Raw genomic sequence first — 20,171 nt, 5'->3', positions numbered from 1 at the left:
CAAAAATCTTCTCCTCTGAAACTACTGGGTTAAATTTAACCAAAATTGGCCACAATCATCCTTGGGGTATCTAGTTTAAAAAATGTGTCCGATGACCTGGCCATCAAACCAAGATGGTCACCATGGCTAAAAATAGAACACGGGGGTAAAATGTATATTTTGGTTTATATCTCCAAAACCAATGCATTTAGATCTATCTGCCCTGAAATTTTCAGACGAATCCGACAACCTGTTGTTGGGTTGCTGCCCCCTGAATTGGTAATTTTAAGGAAATTTTGCAGTCTTTGATTATTATCTGGAATACTATTATAGATACAGATAAACTGTAAACAGCAATAATGTTCAGCAAAATAAGACCTACAAATAAGTCAACATGACCAAAATTGTTAGAGAAACCCTTAAGGAGTTATTGTCCTTTATAGTCAATATTGAACTTTTCATTATTTTTGCAAATTGTACAAAAATCTTCTTTTCTAAAATTATGGGCCAAATTTAACCAAACTTGGCCACAATCATTACTAGGGTATCTATTTTTAAAAGAAGTGTCTAATGACCCTGCCTACCAACCAAGATGGCCGACATCAGTAAATACAGTAACAGGTGAGCGACACAGGCTCTTGAGAGCCTCTAGTTTTACAGGAGCAAAGGGACATAGTAAGATTAGTTGCTGTCATATTCTTTCCACCCTGCTTTATCATCAGTTTTTATATTTGACTAGTTTTACAGGAGTAATTAAAGGGACTTTTACCATTTATTTTAATAGCTTGACCTAAAACCTTATGCATCATATTGTGTGGGTATCATTCTTTTTGTTTAATTTGATGTTACACAGCAGATTGTTGTCCTATAGGAATTTTTTCAAATTAAAAAAATTATCAATGAGGGAAAATAAAAAAAATTAAAAAAAATTTGTTTTTTTTTAGATGAAGGATTTTGGCCAAAGAAAAGAAGAATACAGGAAACTTTCAGGAGAATGTCAGAAAGTGGGATCATACATCGAGAAGACTTGTATCAGATATGGAAACAGAAGGACTTCCGTGCAGTTTTACCATACAAAGAGTTTATATTCAACATACTCATTCATTTAGATATTCTGGCAGAGCAACGGAGGTATGATACAGCTTCAGGAAGTCGGTTACCAGTAGAGATGTTCTTTGTTCCCTGTATGGTCACACAACGAAATACCACCAGCTTTATGGACAAAGAGTGTACACCAGTGAGAGCTATATGCTTAGCATTTGTTTTTAAAGGGACTGTCATACCACCAGCTTTGCCTAACCGTCTGATCAGTGCCTGTTTGAGCATGTGGACTCTGAAGCAATATGAAGGTAGAAAGCTCCTCTTTTCAGGATTTGTTGTAGTCTCATTTGACAAGTCACATGATATTGTAGTTTGTGTTGAAGGCAACAAGATTCTTCTGTATATAGTCCATAAAACCTCGGCTGGACTTATAGTACGAGATATAGCTACTGTAGTTAAGGAATGTTTGGTTACAACACTGGAGAGAATTTCGGATTTCTATCAGTCCACAATCCATGTAAAACGCTGTCAACAATTACTGTTCCATCTTGAATATTCATGTTCTGAGATGAAATGCTTCATTGATGAAGAGGAAGCTTTACAGTCAAATGAATGGGTTTGTGAAACACATAACATAACCCATAGAGCAGGAAACTCCAATGTTTGGAACCAAGAAAAGGTATATATTAGATAAATTGTATGGTCATTTAGAAAATCACTGATTAATTTAAAGAAAAAATAACACCAAGATTGAAATCTTAGGACAGATGATGTTAGATTTAAAAAAAAAGGTAAATACAAAAAAATAAATTGAAACTTAAATAGGTAATGCTTGAACTTTGCAAAACTCATTTGGTTAATGAAAACAAACAATGAGAAGTGTTTTATTTTCTATTTTGCATTGGGTAAGGTAGGTGCTGGTAAATGACACTACTTGTAAAATTAACCTCTAGTAATTTATGTGTTAAATTAACTATTCAAAGTCTATTTGTATAATTATAATTCGAATGCAATTTATTAACAAAGTATCAACTAAACAAAATCCCAGGAATACAATTTAACTTTAGCATTCTATCAAAAAGTATACCCCTTTTCTAAATAAGTAAATAGAATTATGAACTCAGTAAGTTATGAGAGTTACGGACAATACATTTCTCTTATATTTATCATTTACTCAATCTGAATAAAATGTCATGGGTAACAGATTAAGTGTGTGTTTTTCTTTTGTATCGTTTACATGTTTTAAAAACAGAATGGCATCTGTTGATCAATTTTTTTGGCAGTCAGGAGGGTATAAGAACATTCGTTGTTCGACCTGCTAGTCAAATGTGTTTTGTTTATAAGGGAAAAGTTGTCTGCTTAGTTGAAACATATTTATTTATAGTGGATTGGGAAACAAGTTTTGCAACTTAAATTACTCCCTTTCCACTTTGCGGGTGCAAGTGCTGCCTTATAGTGGCATTAGCCTACTCTTTTTCGAAATCTACACGGGCGTCTTTAACGTGCAAGAGATATGGCTCTCTCTTAACACGGGTCAGCCATTTATCGTCCCCTTCCGATGGACTATTATCGTGTCCTCAAGACCATACTCACAGATGGTGTCAAGGGAGAGCCGAAAATTGAGCTCCTGAAATTTTCATCCCAAACAGGAATCAAACCGCAAACCTTTGTGTTAGTAGTCCGATGCACTAACCACTACACCACGGCTCTCTTGTCTGTTTAATTCAGATCCCTCTACAAATACATGTGTTTTGCATTCATACGTATAAAAATGCGTTTTTTTAATTTTTTCGTTTGGGCTTGCATTATATTTGCCTTCTGGTTTAAATGAAATGTTCATCCTATGTCGACTCTTCAAAATTAAATAGTCTAAATTGAGTACTAAACTAGGGTAAATTGTATGGCCTTCTAAAAACGATAATAATTGTCCAAATACCGATGTGGTGTACTCATATTTTTGCACCTTTTCATTGCGGTATAACATCTATTCCATAAGTTTATTGTTTTCTGTTTGGTATTAAATTAATAATCAAGATCCATTTTGTTACATCTAATGATCCTTTTATTTGGCATGATTGCCAAAAGCTGTCAGCAGAGGTTTATGCACATCCGCTGTTCGATATGCTAGTCAAATGCGTTTTACTAACATGACTAAATTAGACTCATCTACTTTTGTGGTATTTAGGAAAATGTTTATATAATCCAATTATCCTATTTCAAATCTTCAAAATTTAAGAGTCCATCCTAAATTGAGGTAGATAATATGGCCTTCCAAATACCGTGTCATTTTCTAACATCACTGACGAGACATTAATTGATGATATTAGGATATAGTTTACTTTTGCACCTTTTGTTTGCGGTATACCATCTTTTCTGCAAGTTTATTGTTTTCTGCCTTTTAGTATTACATTATTAGTTAAGATCCAACATCTGGTGGTCCGTGTATTTGACAATCGCCATTGACAGTCAGCAGGGTTTAAGAATATCCGTTGTACGACCTGCTGGTCAAATGCGGTTTTGTTTTTAAATATACATTTTCGCTTTTTTTTTGCCTTTAAAAAAATGTTGTTTGTGCTGTATTCAGACGCCTCTACCAAGAAATTTATTTTGCATACACACGTATTAAAATTGCATTTTTTCATTATTTATATATATTATTTCTATAGGAGAAAGAACAGTGTGAGCCGAATTGTCCAGGTAAGAATTTTTTAACTATGTTAAGAATTTTCCAATCTGTGGTGTAAGAAGGAGATATGAGAATTATATTTAATACTGTAATTACACTGAATTTTGTCTTTTAATTTATGACTTCTTTTTCAAATGTGACGCATAAACATACTGTTTAGTCTTTTAATTGTAATCATGGTAATAGTAAGGGAGTTTTCTATTTTGTTTCACAATAACAAGCTTTGAAAAAGATTGTAATAAATTGATTGTATATTATTAATGGAACTAAAATAATAGAAAAAAATTGAAGGGTCTGTTTCCTTGTTTTTGAGATATAAGCATTGAAAGATTGGCAGGAAATGATTCTTTCTAGATTATTCACACTTTTAACACAAGCAACTTTTTTCCTTCCAAAACTGAAAATAACGGATTTTATAAGATTTTCAAATATGACTGTTAAACTATGTGTTAACCTATAGCTGTACAATGTAACCTATGGGAATGCAACAAGAGTATAAATCTCAATAAGGCCACACCAAATTGATTCCTTGTTCGACGGACCCGCCCGCACCTATTTTTTTTATATTCCCGCTTCCCGCATCCGGAAATGTAATCATGTCCATTTCCCGCACCATTTTTTTTTTGTAAATATTATAAAAAGATATCAACATTTGTTTTTAAAATCACAGTCTTAACCTGTATATAACGATTTTAAACATAAAAGCACCCCACCACACTTTGTAAATATCTGTGAGAATATTTGTTTCAGCAGGAAACCTATTTATCCAAAGCGGGAGTGCTCCGATATAAATTTAAAGAACAAAAAATTGGTTACTTTCCCCCTTACTTATATTCCCTATCAAAAAAATGTTTGTTGCGTTAGAATAAAGTACAAAGAACTTCTGAAAGATTTGCCTTCAACTGTAATTATATTGAATGCTTGCAAAACAAAACTATCAATAGCCGCTGCATGTTTATGCACCTGTCCTGATTGATTGAGGGGCCTGTCGTTCAGCAGTTATCGTTTGTTGATGTTGTTCATTTGTATTTTCCCGTTTAGATATACATGATATATAAATTAGATCGTTGGTTGTCCTGTTCGAATTGTGCACGCTAATAATTTTAGGGTCCTTTATAGCCTGCTGTTTGGTCTGTATCAAAGCCCTGCGTAAAAGGCTGTATTTTGACCTGTGTTTGTTATTATCAGGTTGAGAACAATCTTCCCCAGGGGCGGATGCAGGAATTTTCGAAAGGGAGGGGGGGTGCTAACCCAGGGCAAAGGGGGGGTGCAGGGGGTGCAAAACATATGTATCGATACAAATGCATTGATCGGCAAAAATAAAGGGGGGGTGCGCACCCCCGGAACCCCCCCCCCCCTGGATCCGCCACTGTTCCCTCAGACAAGGGGTCATTTTACTGATGTAGAAAAGAAAATAGAAATACCAAGGATTTGTATAGTTCTTCTATACAAAACCTTTGAAAACTTAGAATTTTGTACTCAAAAAGAGGAGAGTTACATCATATTTTAAACAACTTTTTCTAAAAGAGGGGTCGACCTATTTTGAATAATATTAAACTGTTAAAGTAAATGTGTTAACATGGTTAAAGTCCAGGAATATTACAAAATTCTTGGATATGTTTTGACCATTTAATACCAGATAGATATATAGTTCTCTGAGAAAATATGAGCCCTTTTGTACAAACAAATATATTATAACTTATATTGATCCCTCATAAAACATGTAAAAGGGATATTTATAACATTAAGGGGTTGTCCCAAAACTGATTATTACTTGGATGGAGAATTGTCTCATTGTCAGTCACACATACATAGACCAGATTTAATTATTTTTTGGTGAACAGGGAAAAAATACTTCAGAAATTAAAGAAATGTCAAAGTACAAGTGATAAATCAAGCTTTAATATTATCAACCTACTATTTTATGTTTACAAAAAAAAAATATAATCGCTCGCCTTTACTTTTCAAGCTTCGCCTAAAAAATTTGCAAATTAAATATTTTTTTATTAAAATTTTCAAATCGCTCGCTCGCCCCAAATTTTGGAGTCCAAAAATCCGTAGAACAAGAAATTAAATTGGTGTGGCCTAACCGAAAATTATACCATAGCTATCTATGGTATAATTTTCACAATTATACCATGGATTGTTGTGTATGATTTTCGAAAAGAAAAACAAAGATGGCAAGACCTAAAAAAGGCCGCCTGAATTTTTAAATTGACATATGAACAACAGAGTCAATGTGGAGCCACTAAGCTAAACTGCCCGCTTTGCACCAGCCGATATAAATGAATGCCTAGGGTGGGAATCGAACCCACATACACCAACTCTGTTGTCCCTATATTTTTAAATGAACAAAAAATTGTCAAGAACAAATTTAAAAAAAAGGTATAAATGTGTTAAAATTTAATTATCAAATTATACATGAAAATATAAGTTGATTTTCGGTGATTCAGAATCTGATGTCTACTTCGATTGTAGTCACATAGCCTCCATTGTACAGCCACATGAATATATTAGGGTTTAAAATTGCCGAGGCACATTTTTTTGGGGAGGAGGGAGCGGAAGGCACGCCCTTTTCAAGGAGCTTCATGTGTGGTAGATGCGTAGTCCTTTTTTATACGCCCGTCAAAATTTTGACGGGACGTATTATGGTATACAAATGTCCGGTGTCCGTCCGTCTGTCTGTCCGTCCGTCTGTCCGTCTGTCCGGCGTAAACATGTCGCACCGTAACTTGAGAACGACTTATCTAAATTTCATGAAACTTAATATAGTTGTTTTTTATGATGGTCAAATGATCTGTATACTTTTTGTTGAAAATAAGATTTAAACTTTTTGAGTTACGGCACTTTGTAACTAAAACAGGGGTGTGTTTTTTTTCACATGTCGCACCGTATCTCAAAAACGATTCTTGATTATTGCTTAAAACTTTACACACTTCTTAATTATATTAATCTTAATATCTGTATACTTTTTGGTGATGATTCAAAATTTCATTTTTGAGTTATTGAGTATTTTGTAAAAAAGGGGGAGGGTTTTTTACATGTCGCGCCGTATCTCAAAAACGATTTATGATTATTGCTTAAAACTTTACACACTTCTTTGTTATATTAATCTACAGATCTGTATACTTTTTGGTGATGATTCAAAATTTCATTTTTGAGTTATTGAGTATTTTGTAAAAAAGGGGGAGGGGGTTTTTACATGTCGTGCCGTATCTCAAAAACGATTTATGATTATTGCTTAAAACTTTACACACTTCTTTGTTATATTAATCTAAAGATCTGTATACTTTTTGGTGATGACTCAAAATTTTATTTTTGAGTTATTGAGTATTTTGTAAAAAAGGGGAGTTTTTTTTTTACATGTCGCGCTGTATCTCAAAAACAATTTATGATTATTGCTTGAAACTGTACACACTTCTTTGTTATATTAATCTAAAGATCTGTATACTTTTTGGTTTGATTCAAAATTTTATTTTAGTGATATTTGTAAAAAGAAAACAGGGTGGGGGGGGGGGGGTTCACATGTCCTGTGTCTCAAAAGCAATAAATGGTAATTGCTTAAAACTTTCTCAGAAACTATTTATGATCATTGCATAAAACTTTCACACAAGACGTCGGGCGTATCATGCGCTCATGGCGCAGCTGTTTATTTAAATATAGTTTACCTTAAATGTTGACTTGCTAGACCCCTCCCCCTTCAAAAATCCTGGATTCTCATCCGATTTGATATAAATCTAAACTGTTAATGATGTTGCTTAAGTAATAACAATTATGTTTGAGAATTAAAATAGATAGGTTCCTTTAAATGAAGCTGAATATATAAAACAATAGAATATACATCGCATGCGATTTTAATCGTGGACATTTTGAATACCCTGTTAATTAATGCGTCGACTTGGGCTTCTGGTACAAATTAAAACATGGAATTATTCATCCAAACTCACTAAAAGATTCTTGAGATTCAAATTTCCACGGAATTATAAAATTAGTCAACAATAAAAAATTAACGTTTCACATTTAAAATTTTGATAAAATAAAAAAATACACTAACCCTTTGCAGTTCAACTTTTAATCTGGGGTTCCCGAAAACTTTTAAAATATCTCTTGCAGCCATATGCAAAACATCCAATTTCTTTTGTCTGTAACGTTACCGTCACCAATGTAGATGTGCATCCATCGCTGTCGAAAAATCTTGTCCAACTGATGTTCCCGCTGTTTCAGAAGCCCTTGCTTATTTCAGAAAGTAGGCGGAGCTTAATGTGTAAGGTCCAAAAAGGTTAATTTGACTGATTCGTATTAAAGTATTTTTAAAGTAAACTAACAAAAATATATGAAATACACATTTTTAAACAGCAATATAAGCGATAGGTTAAAACAGATATTTCATATATTTTGGATAGTTTTGTGGTGTCTCGTGAGGTTATTGCCGGGAATTTTAACAAAAGCTATGATATAATTTATGAAACACCACAAAACTATCCAAAAGATATGAAATATCTATAACTTATACAACTATACACTGGTACTGCGTGGATAAAACCAGAGAACTTTGATTGCCTAACATAAGTTCAAGAACAAGTGACACTTAACTTATGTAAAACTATTTGTTAACCAACATTAATAAAATTAAAAAACCAATTGTTCAGAGAACAATTGAAGGCCTTTGCACATCAAAGAAATTTTGAAAAGAAGCTACTTTCTTCAGACTGATGCGATAAATAATGGTTTTGATATATTTGAAAGTGAACTAAAGTAGATAATGTGCTACTTCCGGTTAAGTAAATGTTACTTTTAGTCTCATATGATAGCTTTTTTCACACTGATTCCAAAAATATATAGTTTCTATATACATGATATACTTTTGCCTGTAAACCGGGATGTAATTGACCACTTCCGGTTTACAGAAAGTCACTTCTAGTCTTTAGTGATTGATAAATGTATTTAAATTACAAAATGTATGGATTCTGAGTACTTTGATATGAAAAAAGTGCAAAAAAAGCTACTTCCAGTTTTCTCAAGGTCACTTCCGGTTGGCATTTTTCAAGGTCATATGTCACCTAACCTTTTGTACAAGGTCATATGGCTTTATAATGAACTTAGTTGAAGTTTATATCAAATAACTATATATTGAGACATTTCAGGGGCACTAACTCCTATAAGATGCACTTTAATTGTATTAGATCAAATGTAATATATCTTCATTACAATAAAGCAAACATTTTGCGCTTGTTTTTGTCGAGCCTGCAACTTTTGTTGCAGAAAGCTTGACATAGGGAAAGTGATCCGGCGGCGGTGCCGCCGCCGTTAGCTTACTTCTTAAAAGCTTTATATTTTAGAAGGTAGAAGACCTGGATGCTTCATACTTTGTATATAGATGCCTCATGCTACAAAGTTTCCGTCAGTCACATGTCCAATATCCTTGACCTCATTTTCATGGTTCAGTGACCACTTGAAAAAAATGTTCGGATTTTTTGTATTAATGTTGAATTCTCTCTTATTATAGGTAGTAGGATAACTATATTTGATATGTGCGTACCTTGCAAGGTCCTCATGTCTGTCAGACAGTTTTCACTTGACCTCGACCTCACTTCATGGATCAGTGAACAAGGTTAAGTTTTGGTGGTCAAGTCCATATCTCAGATACTGTAAGCAATAGGGCTAGTATATTCGGTGTATGGAAGGACTGTAAGATGTACATGTCCAACTGGCAGGTGTCATCTAACCTTGACCTCATTTTTATGGTTCAGTGGTTATAGTTAAATTTTTGTGTTTTGGTCTGTTTTTTTCATACTATATGCAATAGGTCTACTATATTTGTTGTATGAATGATTGTAAAGTGTACATGTCTAGCGGGCAGATGTCATGTGACCTTGACCTCATTTTCATGGTTCAGTGGTCAAAGTTAAGTTTTTGAGTTTTGGTCTTTTTATCTAATACTATATGCCATAAGTAAACTATATTTGGTGTAAGGAAATATTTTATGATCTTTATGTCAGTTGCGCAGGTTTTATTATTATACCCCCGCTTTAAAAAAGGGGGGGTATACTGTTTTACCTCTGTCTGTCCGTCCGTCAGTCCGTCCATCAGTCCGTCCGTCAGTCAGTCCGTCCCATGAAACTTTCGTCACATTTTTCGCAGGAACTACACATCCACCCTTTCTGTAATTTGGTATCAACATTTATATATGTCAGCCATACAGTGTGATGCGTTTTCAGATTCATCACTTGACAACTTCCTGTTTACCGAACACTTGTCTGATTTTACACATGATAGCCAAGTTGAAAATTTTCGTCACATTTTTCTCAGGAACTACAATACAAGGATTTCTGAAATTTGGTTTCAGGATTTATATAAGTCAGCTATACCGTGTGATGCGTTTTCAGATTCATCACTCGACAACTTCCTGTTTACCGAACACTTGTATGATTTTACACATGATAGCCAAGTTGAAAATTTACGACACATTTTTCTCAGGAACTACAATACAAAGATTTCTGAAATTTGGTTTCAGGATTTATATAAGTCAGCTATACCGTGTGATGCGTTTTCAGATTCATCACTCGACAACTTCCTGTTTACCGAACACTTGCATATTTTTACACTATTAATATTATCCACTTGCGGCGGGTGTATCATCAGTGAGCAGTAGCTCGCAGTTTCACTTGTTTGACCGTGACCTCATTTTCACGGTTTATTGCACAGTGTTAAGTTTTTGTGTTTTGGTCTATTTTTCTTAAACTATAAGTAATAGGTCAACTATATATGTTGTATAGAAGCATTGTAGCTGTACATGTCTGCCTGGCATAGTTCATCTTACCTTGACCTCATTTTCAAGGTTCATTGGTCTTTGTTAATTAGTTATCTTGGTTAATGTTAAGTTTATGTGACAGTTGTTATAAAGCTTAGCTTTATACTTAGGACTATCAACATAATATCAATGATAAGTATAGAAGGCAAGACATTTCAGCCTGTGCACTCTTGTTTAATGTATATCTTTAAAACTGTTGGATGAAATCTCAAAACAAGGCAAAATCAAAATTTAGAACTTGACCGTGACCTTTGACCTTGACCTCATTTTCTAAGTGAAGACCTAGGGGCCTTAAATAAAAACATAACAAGGTTATATGGTTAATAGTTGGTGAGTTGAAAACACATACCGACAAATTTATTTTGTAAAGGTAGATAACTCCATAGAATCGCTTCCAAATTAGCCAAAAATTCCTGAGGTTGTAACGAACAATTTGTTAAAAGAATTTTGTCGATATCTTTTTTTGTTACGAAGGAGATGCACTCTGATGATAAACAGTAAATAGGGAGATAACTCTTACAAAGAAAATGGTTCGGCTTAGCAGGGTGAAATTTAATAGCGCATAAACTATACGATACAATATAAGAAATATCTAAGCGACATGTTGCGAAACAAACAATTATCGCAAGAACAAAATGTGGCGGGAAAAAAAATAATAATCAGAACAAATACAATAATTATAAACATGATAAAACAAAATTTCTATCATGACAATGCCACAGAACGTAATATGTAAAGAACGTTACAACATTGTATCTAAAACATTGGTAATTATAGTAATAACTATTACATTTAGCCAACGTCAACCCTTAAAGTTATATATTTGTCAGTGCATAACATTATTTTTTTAATGTTATCATGACATTATCACAGCATATGTTAATGACCCAACATTAATAATCCTGACCTTCAGCCAACGTCTAAAACACGTTGTATGCTGGTTGTATATTTCTGCTTGTCAGAGTTCATTTGACATTAACCTTATTTTTCGTGGTTCATTGCTCAATGGTTTTGAGATTAGGTCAGTTTTTCAGATACTATAAGGAGTGGGCCAGTCTAGCAGCGTTCAATTGACCTTGACTTCATCGGTCATTGGTGGTCATTGAGTTTTAATGTTAAGTCTGTTTCTCAAAAACTATATTAATTAAGCCATATGGCAACTATGTTTGGTGTATGGAATTATGAAAAAAAAAAGTGCACCTATGCATTTGGCATGCTTCGCAAATCATATGTGTATATGACTTTTATCTTACTTTTATGGATTCTGTAATGTTCAAGTTTTATTGGAATTTATAGTAAAACCTTAACCAGAAAGACTTTCAACATTCAAGTATAATCAGATAAGCAGGCAAAAATCTCAGCATGTTCACTCTTGGTATCATATTAAGCTAATTTCTGAAAAACTGAGTTGACAATAGAGAAACACTACACACTGCCAATACTCTGAAAAGACCATAATGTGTGCTCAAACAGATTTAACATGAAAAGACTCGAGATAATCTCAACAGTACTTAACTTTACTTATCTGTACTTGACCTTGATGTAGACTTTACTTAATAAGTCTGATTGCGTCTTGATCAGTTGGTAATATTCTCAATATGGTCTCAACAAATGCAAGACCAGTCTTTGCATTTAAATCTAATATGTACTGGTGCGTCAGTCAACACTCATAAAAAAGAAGATGTGTATGATTGCCAATGAGACAACTGTCCACAAGAGACCAAAATGACAGACATTAACAACTAGGTCACTGTACGGCCTTCAACAATGAACAAAGCCAATACCGTATAGTCAGCTATTAAAGGCCCTGATATGACAATGTAAATGTCAAACTATATATGGTTTATGCAATAACTGGAATTGGTTTATGTCGGTCAAGTTTGTTAAGCAATAGGTCAATTATATAGTTGGTGTATGGATTGATATTAAGATGTACATGTCTGTCTAGCAGATATCATCTGATCTTGACCTCATGATCATGGTTCATTAGGTAATGTAAAGCTTTTGTGTTTTAGTCTGTTGTTCTAAGCAATATATGTTGGTGTATGACATGCTTGTGTAAAGGTGTTAATGTTGTCTAGCAGATATCATCTGATCTTGACCTCATGATCATGGTTCATTAGGTAATGTAAAGCTTTTGTGTTTTAGTCTGTTGTTCTAAGCAATATATGTTGGTGTATGACATGCTTGTGTAAAGGTGTTAATGTTGTCTAGCAGGTATCATCTGACATTGAACTCATTGTCATGGTTCATTGCAATCTAATTAAAAACCAATCTCTCATCGCTCCCGTTTTCTGATATGTCGAGGTCACATCTGAGTGAACTAGAAGTTACGAATTTATAATGATATGCAAATGAGTTGACGACCTATTAATAAGCCAATCAAAAAAGTTTATGAATTATTTTGACTGAAGATTTTGTTGTATATAAAATGAGTTACATCCCTTTACCTTACGATAAATTTTCAAGATCGTGGAAGACTCAATTTCATTGGTCGAAAAAGACACACCTACGAGGTCATTCACATGTGACCCCAAAGCGGGTTTCGTTAGATCTCCCACGCGACATATCAGAAAACGGGAGCAATGAGAGATTGGTTTTTAATTAGATTGGGTTCATTGATCAATGTTAAGTTTCATTTTAAGGTGGTCTGTTTTTCAATTGTTAACAATAGATCAGTTATATTATGTGTAAACAAATTTTAAGTTGTAAATGTCTGTTTGACATGATTTATCTGACCCGTGATGCTTTAAGTTAAACTATATCTTTAAGACTTTCAACATCTATGTAGATGTTTCGGTCTGTCACTCCAGATTTATGGAACATTAATTGTCAGATTTTTAACATACTTTTACCAAAACCTTAGTCTACTTCGATTGATTTAGTAGAAACCTTAAATACTATTGAAATTGGTGAACATAACAAACTGGTTTAAACTGTATCATCAGGCATGCTTCTGTACATATCTATTTAATGTGCCTTAGAAATATCCAATATTAGCTTGCATGAATTTCAAAATGCACAACAAGGGTGTACTATGTTCTCCTAGTGTAACTTTGTGTTGTTTTCTGTAAGTCAGGGCTGCTATTTGTATTATTATTTTCAGGTTTAAGTGATGATGCTCTAAACCAGAGACCAAGTGATGTTGAATTGTTGCGTTTTTCAATCAAATGTGCATCAAGCCATATGCATGAGTTAGTGACATTTCTGGAAATGTCTGATCAATGGGATACTATCACAGAAAATTATCCCACAAATAAAGAAGTTGCGAAATTTGTTATTTTATTAAAATGGAAGGAGAAGAAAGAAAAGAACAATTTTAGAGCATTAGCAGAAGCTCTGACAAACATGGAAATATCATCACATGTTTTGTGTCAAGTAAGTGTATACCTATTGTGTAATGACTAAAACCAATTTGAAAATTTGACATTGTGAACATGTTTAAAAGTTTTATATATGGACACTTTTAATATGTATTTATTTGTGTCATCAATCAACATGAATTCAACATATATTTAGATGACGTACTCACTTGTAAGGCTTGCTAGAGGCACTTGTCTGTTTTACACACTGTATTTGCTCTTATGTGTCCTTTGTGGTCTTTAGTCTCTTCTGCAATGAATGATATACATATTTAATATTCATATACAGTTGCACATATGACAACTTTTTGTTTAAGGCTTGATATTTCAAAGAAATGATTGTTTGGTGTAAATGTTGGTCTTCTAAGTATTGAACATGACCTATTCCCAAGTATAACTGTCTAATGCTTAATGTTATTAGACGTGTCTCAGTATTTGTACATCCAACATTAATGAATTCAGTTATGATGTCTCATTTGTAATTCTGGTTTGATGTTGTTTTATGTCTTATCTTTTGTGGTTTTAAATCCATTTTTATTTTCTTTATGTTTGTAAAAGTAAAGATATTAATCACCTAGATCATGTATATGATTTTTAGGTTTAAAGCAACTATATGCATAGGATGTATTCGTTTCTTTCAAAGTTTTTATTTAAAAGGAAATCAAGGTTATAACATACAAATAATTACACTCTTACTACACAATTTTATCTTAATATTCTTGTAATGTTTAGGAAATACATCCTTACAAACTGAAACCCAATTTCATATTTGGAAATTTAGCTGGGACGTCATTTTTTGTAACGTTGAAAAATTCATGTGAGACACATTTCATTTATTTATATTCTGTTGTGCTTTATTTGTAATATGTCGTAAATTAGTTGTAGGTGTTTGTTGTTATTATGTGATTTACATGTTGAAATGGATTTTTGTATTGTTTATTTATGTACGTGTGTGTACTGAATGTTCTTGCATGTATTTGTACTTTATTCATGTCACATACCGTAGTCAATTTATCAGTATTTTTAACATTGCTGTACAAGGGGAAGGTTTTGTTCGTTAAAAAAACAGATGCAATCTACCATTTTTATACAACCGCAAAATTGAAAATTTTTTGGTCGTATATTGGTATCATGTCGTCGTCGTCGTTGTCCGAATACTTTTAGTTTTCGCACTCTAACTTTAGTAAAAGTGAATAGAAATCTATGAAATTTTAACACAAGGTTGATGACCACAAAAGGAAGTTTGGGATTGATTTTGGGAGTTTTGGTCCCAACAGTTTAGGAATTAGGGGTCAAAAAGGGCCCTGATAAGCATTATTCTTGGTTTTTGCACCATAACTTTAGTATAAGTAAATAGAAATATATGAAATTTAAACGCAAGGTTTATGACCATAAAAGGAAGGTTGGGTTTGATTTTGGGAGTTTTGGTCCCAACAGTTTAGGAATAAGGGGCCCAAAGGGTCAAAAATTGAACTTTGTTAAATTTTTCTCATTTCAGATTTCATAAATAAAAAGAAAATTTCTTCAAACATTTTTTGGAGAGGATTAATATTCAACAGCATAGTGAATTGCTTAAAGGCAAAACAAATATTTTAAGTTCATTATACCACTTTCATTCTGTGTCAGAAACCTATGCTGTGTCAACTAATTAATCACAATCCAACTTTAGAGCTGATCCAGCTTGAATGTTGTGTCCATACTTGCCCCAACCGTTAAGGGTCCAACCTCTGCGGTCGTATAAAGCTGCGCCCTGCAGAGCATCTGGTTTTAAATGTCCTGTACCAAGTCAGGAATATGGCAATTGTTATCACATAGTCCGTTTCTATATATATTGGCATTTGTTCTTGTATCAGTTCAGTGTTTCTGTTGTTTCATTTGGTTTCTTTTGTTTTTGCTTGTGACCCAATTTGTTTCATTTACATCAATTTTTGACTATTGAACAGCGGTATACTACTATTGCCTTTATTTACACCTCATTATCATTTCATCTGACCTTGACCTCATTTCAATGCTTCATTAAAAAGTCCTCATGAAAATATTATCCTTAAACCTTTCTTGAAAAAATGATGGAATTTTGTGAACTCATTGTTAATTTTTTTTCAACCATTTTAAGAGGCCCTATTGTTTATTGTTTAAAGTCAAACATGGATAAATTTGGTAAATTGACTATCTTTTCCAGCTTAATTTCTGACAAAATGTTTTGACAATTATCATTTACATCTAAAGTAGTCAGCAAAACAGAAGTACATTTAAGGGAACTGTTCGGTGAACATTCAAAAGAATCCGCCAGTCAAACTTTATGCTTTCAAGGCCATTGTTTAGATCTTTTTTTTTAAATGGGTATGTGTTTTCTGAAAGCTTTTAAAACCATTTTTGTCATCAATAACCTTGTCAAACCTTCATGGAATTTTATAACATTTGGACTGAAGATTGATTTGTTTAATTTGCAGTATCTAAGACAAAATCTTGAAAGCTTTAATTTATGTTCTTTTCATGTTTAGAACACAAGGCCTGAAGGACACATGTGAGTTCATGCAATCACTCGGCGTCCGTCATCTGTCGTCGTCGTCGTGAAACTATTTAAAGAATCGTCACTCTAAAACTACTGTACCAAATATCTTTTAACTTTAACTTAATGTTTCTAAGGGTAGTTTCTGACGAACCGAACAACCAATTGTTGAGTTGCTGCTTCTTTATTGGTAAATGGTAATTTCTAAGTAAATTTTGCAGTTTTTTGTTATTATCTTAGTTAGTATGACCAAAATTGGCAATTGAGCCCTGAAGGAATCGTTACCCTTTAAAGACAATTTTAATCACTTTGTTCATCATGCTTGATAACATTAAAAACATATTCTTCTCTGAAACTACAAGACCCAAACATTTTTTAACTTTATTTGAATGTTCCTTATGGAAAATGGTTTATACATTGTATTCAAAGTTTTGATCATTTAACAAACATGGCCACCATGGCTAAAAATAGGACATAGGGGTCCACTGCTGTTTATATGAAAAAACACTATAGCAGTAAGGGCCAAGTGGTATGGAGTTAAAGTGATGAATAAGTCAAGATCTATCTGCTATGACATTTTAAACCAATTGAACCACCTTTTGTAGGTGAAATTCTAAATGGCTATAAATGTTCAACTAAGTTAAATCTACAAATAAATGATAAAAATAGTCAATTCACCCTTTCAATAGTTGTTGCCCTTCAAACGTTTTACGTTTTACATTTTTAAGGTCTTTCCCCTACGTGAGGAAAGACCTTATTGTTTTTCTAATGTTTTGTTTTTCTTCCAACATTTTTTTGACATGCCTTCCCCCCGTTTCTATTGAAGTCATCAAGACCAAATATTGACCATCGATAGATCTCATTATGACGTATTACCAGATGAGGCTGTGTAGGATTTCATCATCCCCTTTGAGAGTTATTTTCCCTTGAAGCATTTTTATTATTTGCATTTTTCTTAAAAATGTATTAGAGATAGAATAGAATTGAAAATGACAGCATGTACAGGAACAGATGACAATGTTAATAAACATAAACGATTAGTAGGTTATTTACCCTGGTAAGGAGTTATTCTCCTTGAAAAATTATACATTTTTGGAAATTTTTTATTTTGAGAACCGGAAGTCGTAGAGACTTGGGACCTGCATCAATATTCTTTAATTTGCACTCAAGGTCAAAGGTCACTGAGTGCAAAAAAAAATATGCTGTAATTTCAAGCTTACATATTAAGAAAACGATAAGAGTTTGCTGCATACATACTGTGTATTAAATGTTCCTCTCACGAGCTCTACATTTTATACACACGCTCAACAATGTCCGACCGTCTGTTCAAAAGTTGCATCAAGATAATTCAAAAAAGTATAGTTTTGTGTGTATATCTTTGAAAAGGTAACAGATATCAACCTACTATAAGCTTCAAAAATGAACAGTATTTTAAGACCTTCAATTTGAGGTCAATGTCAGGTCATGAAGAAATTTCACCTTGACCTTCAAAGAGTACTATGACCTTGACCTTGTGACATTTAACAGATCAAGTGGTCCTAAGTTGAATGGTAGTAGTCCAATGTCTCTACGACTTCCGGTTCTCAAGTTTGGTATTGCATCATATATTTGATGATTCATTGTGACCTTGATGAACTTTGAAATTGTCCCAATTTTTTTTGTACAATGATGCAGATCATTTATCATTTATCAGATTTGAGATATCTATTGTCGTTTTAGAGGTAATGCAGTTTGAAATTTTGCGAGCGGAGGCATGTATTTCTGAATCAACAACAGGTTACCACCTAAAATGTTTTAGAAATTGAAGAGGTTAACATTGTTATATGTTTGACCAAGTACAAAAAACTTTCCGTGAAAAAAAACCCCAAAAAATCAATTTGAAATTTTCATGTTTTGCATTGACTTTTTACGTTTCATAACTTCTATTTAATATATAGTTGATATTGCATCATTTTTGGCACTTTGTCAAATGGGGTCATTTGATATATCAAATTGAAGGTCTCAATAAACTCTACTCTAAAATGAAAATTTTAAACCCATTTTTCATCCCAGGGGTAAAGGTGGGGTCATTTAGTGCAAAAATTTAATTATTCAGATTGTAAGGTTGTCGCATATCAAATGAAAGAACATAAAGCGTACATTTCAAATTTTAAATTGAAGTCCCCCAAAAATTTGTTGGGTGGGGTCATTGAGTGCATAAAATAAATTTTCTTTTAAGATAAGGTTGTTGTATATCAAATGAAAGGTCATGATGTATACATTTGAAATATTAAATTCCTGACCTCCAAAAATGAGTTGGATGGGGTTATTATTGAGTGCAAAAATCAAACTTTCTAGAACATTGCGTTGTCGCATATCAAATGAAAGATCAAGTCCATGTTACATTTATCATACTTCCGATCTCGAAAATGTAGGCGGATGAGGTCATTCAGTGTAAAAAGCGAAAAGTTTCAGAAGGTATGCTTGTCGTTATCAAACGAAAGGTCATACAAATTACATTACGAAAACATCACTTTTACAGGAAAGACCTTTCAATTGTTTTACAAACAATTGAGATACTAGTTGTGAAAGTTTTTCTTTTTAAAAATTATCTTTTTCTGAAAATACTTAGCCAAATGCTTCAACAGTTTAATTTAATGGTTCTTAGGCTATTTAGTTTACATATTGTATTTGGGGATTTGATCCATTTAAAAGCATAGCGGCAGTTTTTGAAAATAGGTCATAGGGGTCAAGTGTATTTTTTGGCTTTCATCTCAAAAACTTAAGTAGGAATTGCAAAACTGAAAAAGGTGAAGTGTTAAACATATTTTGGCGTTAATATTGATTCACTTATAGGGTCTTTGCATCTGAACTAAACACATTTCCCAAGAGAACACGAAAACGGGATCGATCGGGATCCCAATGCAATCCCGGTGAAATTGTCGGGATAAGCCAGGATAAGCATCTGGAGGCGGGATCCCATTCGGGATAAATATCTGAAACTGGGATCCCATTCGGGATAACTGTCTGAAGCCGGGATTCTAGTCTAGATGAAACGGGATAAATATCGGACACTGGGATCCCAATCGGAACTGTTTACAGCCGGGATCCCAATCGGGAAAACTGTCTGATGCTGGGATCCCAGTCTAGTTAAAACGGGAAATTGTATGAACCATAATTAATTTATGTTGTTGAAAATATGCAAGTGTTTTGTTTGTGTATACATATGTCTCTAATAACATCAAGTATAGGTTATTGGTGTTAATTAACAATGAGTATGACACCAAAGCTGTCAGGTGAAGCCAATCACATTTAAGTGTCACTTAATATTCAGTTTGACAGATATTTATAAGTCAGAAAAATGCCGAGATTTTCGCGATAAAAATGACAGGGCGTCCGAGGAAATGTCAACGGGTGTTTTGCCAGACAAGCTTGGGCGTTTCTAATGTTCCCCAAGTTCTCATAAGTGCGTTTCTATTAGTTGTCGTCTGGCATCAATGATAAGATAATGACTGACGTCGTAAAACGTTGGTTTCTCAACTTATGTAAAATGTAAAAAAAATCATGACCACGTGCTTTGTTTTCAATTGTACTGAACAGCGAATTCGACCCAAGAAAATACTGTCCTAAATATAAATGCGGCCACTATCTTATCCGCATGCACCAGGTGCCGATTACTAAAGTATTCTTTTCTTATATTTAGTAAAAACTGGCCAGTAATTAATACTTTTATGCGATACCCTTAATTTATTTATAATACCGTTACGGAGACAGATCAACTTGGCCGATATAATTTGGGGCGAG

At 33.4% G+C, this 20,171-nt stretch overlaps 1 protein-coding gene across 1 annotated transcript in view; it reads left to right on the top strand.

Moving 5' to 3' along the window:
* The window catches only part of LOC143054573 (uncharacterized), a 422,571-nt gene that overhangs the window by 385,769 nt on the left and 16,631 nt on the right, over nt 1-20,171 (top strand). Inside the window, exons 12-14 of the mRNA XM_076227592.1 lie at nt 924-1,699; nt 3,687-3,717; nt 13,624-13,895. Coding sequence (XP_076083707.1) covers nt 924-1,699; nt 3,687-3,717; nt 13,624-13,895 — 1,079 coding nt within the window. The remainder of the gene's footprint in view (nt 1-923; nt 1,700-3,686; nt 3,718-13,623; nt 13,896-20,171) is intronic.

Source organism: Mytilus galloprovincialis, chromosome 12 (assembly GCF_965363235.1).
Source record: "Mytilus galloprovincialis chromosome 12, xbMytGall1.hap1.1, whole genome shotgun sequence".
In the NCBI taxonomy this organism is placed as follows: Eukaryota; Metazoa; Mollusca; class Bivalvia; order Mytilida; family Mytilidae; genus Mytilus; species Mytilus galloprovincialis.
The sequence above is the reverse complement of the archived record's forward strand: the minus strand, read 5'-3'. Positions and strand labels throughout refer to the sequence as shown.